Below are 286 nucleotides of genomic sequence, written 5' to 3' on the forward strand. Positions count from 1 at the left end.
CGATTTGCAGAGATACATACATTGCATGCAAACTGCACCCATTCACGCCCATGCATGCAGAGGCTCCGTGCATTGCTCTCTCCGCCCTCCCACTTACCCGGATGACCTCGGGGCAGGCGTAGTGGGGCGAGCCGCACGACGTCTCCAGCATGGACCCGTCCGGCTGCAGCGACGCCATGCCGAAGTCCGCGATCCGGATGTTGTTCTTCTCGTCGAGGAGCAGATTCTCGGGCTTGAGGTCGCGGTGACTGCAAGGAGGCAGAGCGGCGGTGAGGCTGGGCACGAG

General features: G+C 62.6%; 1 protein-coding gene across 1 annotated transcript in view; it reads right to left on the reverse strand.

Moving 5' to 3' along the window:
- Positions 1–286, reverse strand: part of LOC119592543 (serine/threonine-protein kinase BRSK2-like) — a gene marked incomplete at its 5' end in the record, with an annotated part of 48,994 nt that overhangs the window by 13,689 nt on the left and 35,019 nt on the right. Inside the window, 1 exon segment of the mRNA XM_037941409.1 lies at positions 98–248. Coding sequence (XP_037797337.1) covers positions 98–248 — 151 coding nt within the window.

Source organism: Penaeus monodon, chromosome 30, assembly GCF_015228065.2.
Source record: "Penaeus monodon isolate SGIC_2016 chromosome 30, NSTDA_Pmon_1, whole genome shotgun sequence".
Lineage (NCBI taxonomy): Eukaryota > Metazoa > Arthropoda > Malacostraca > Decapoda > Penaeidae > Penaeus > Penaeus monodon.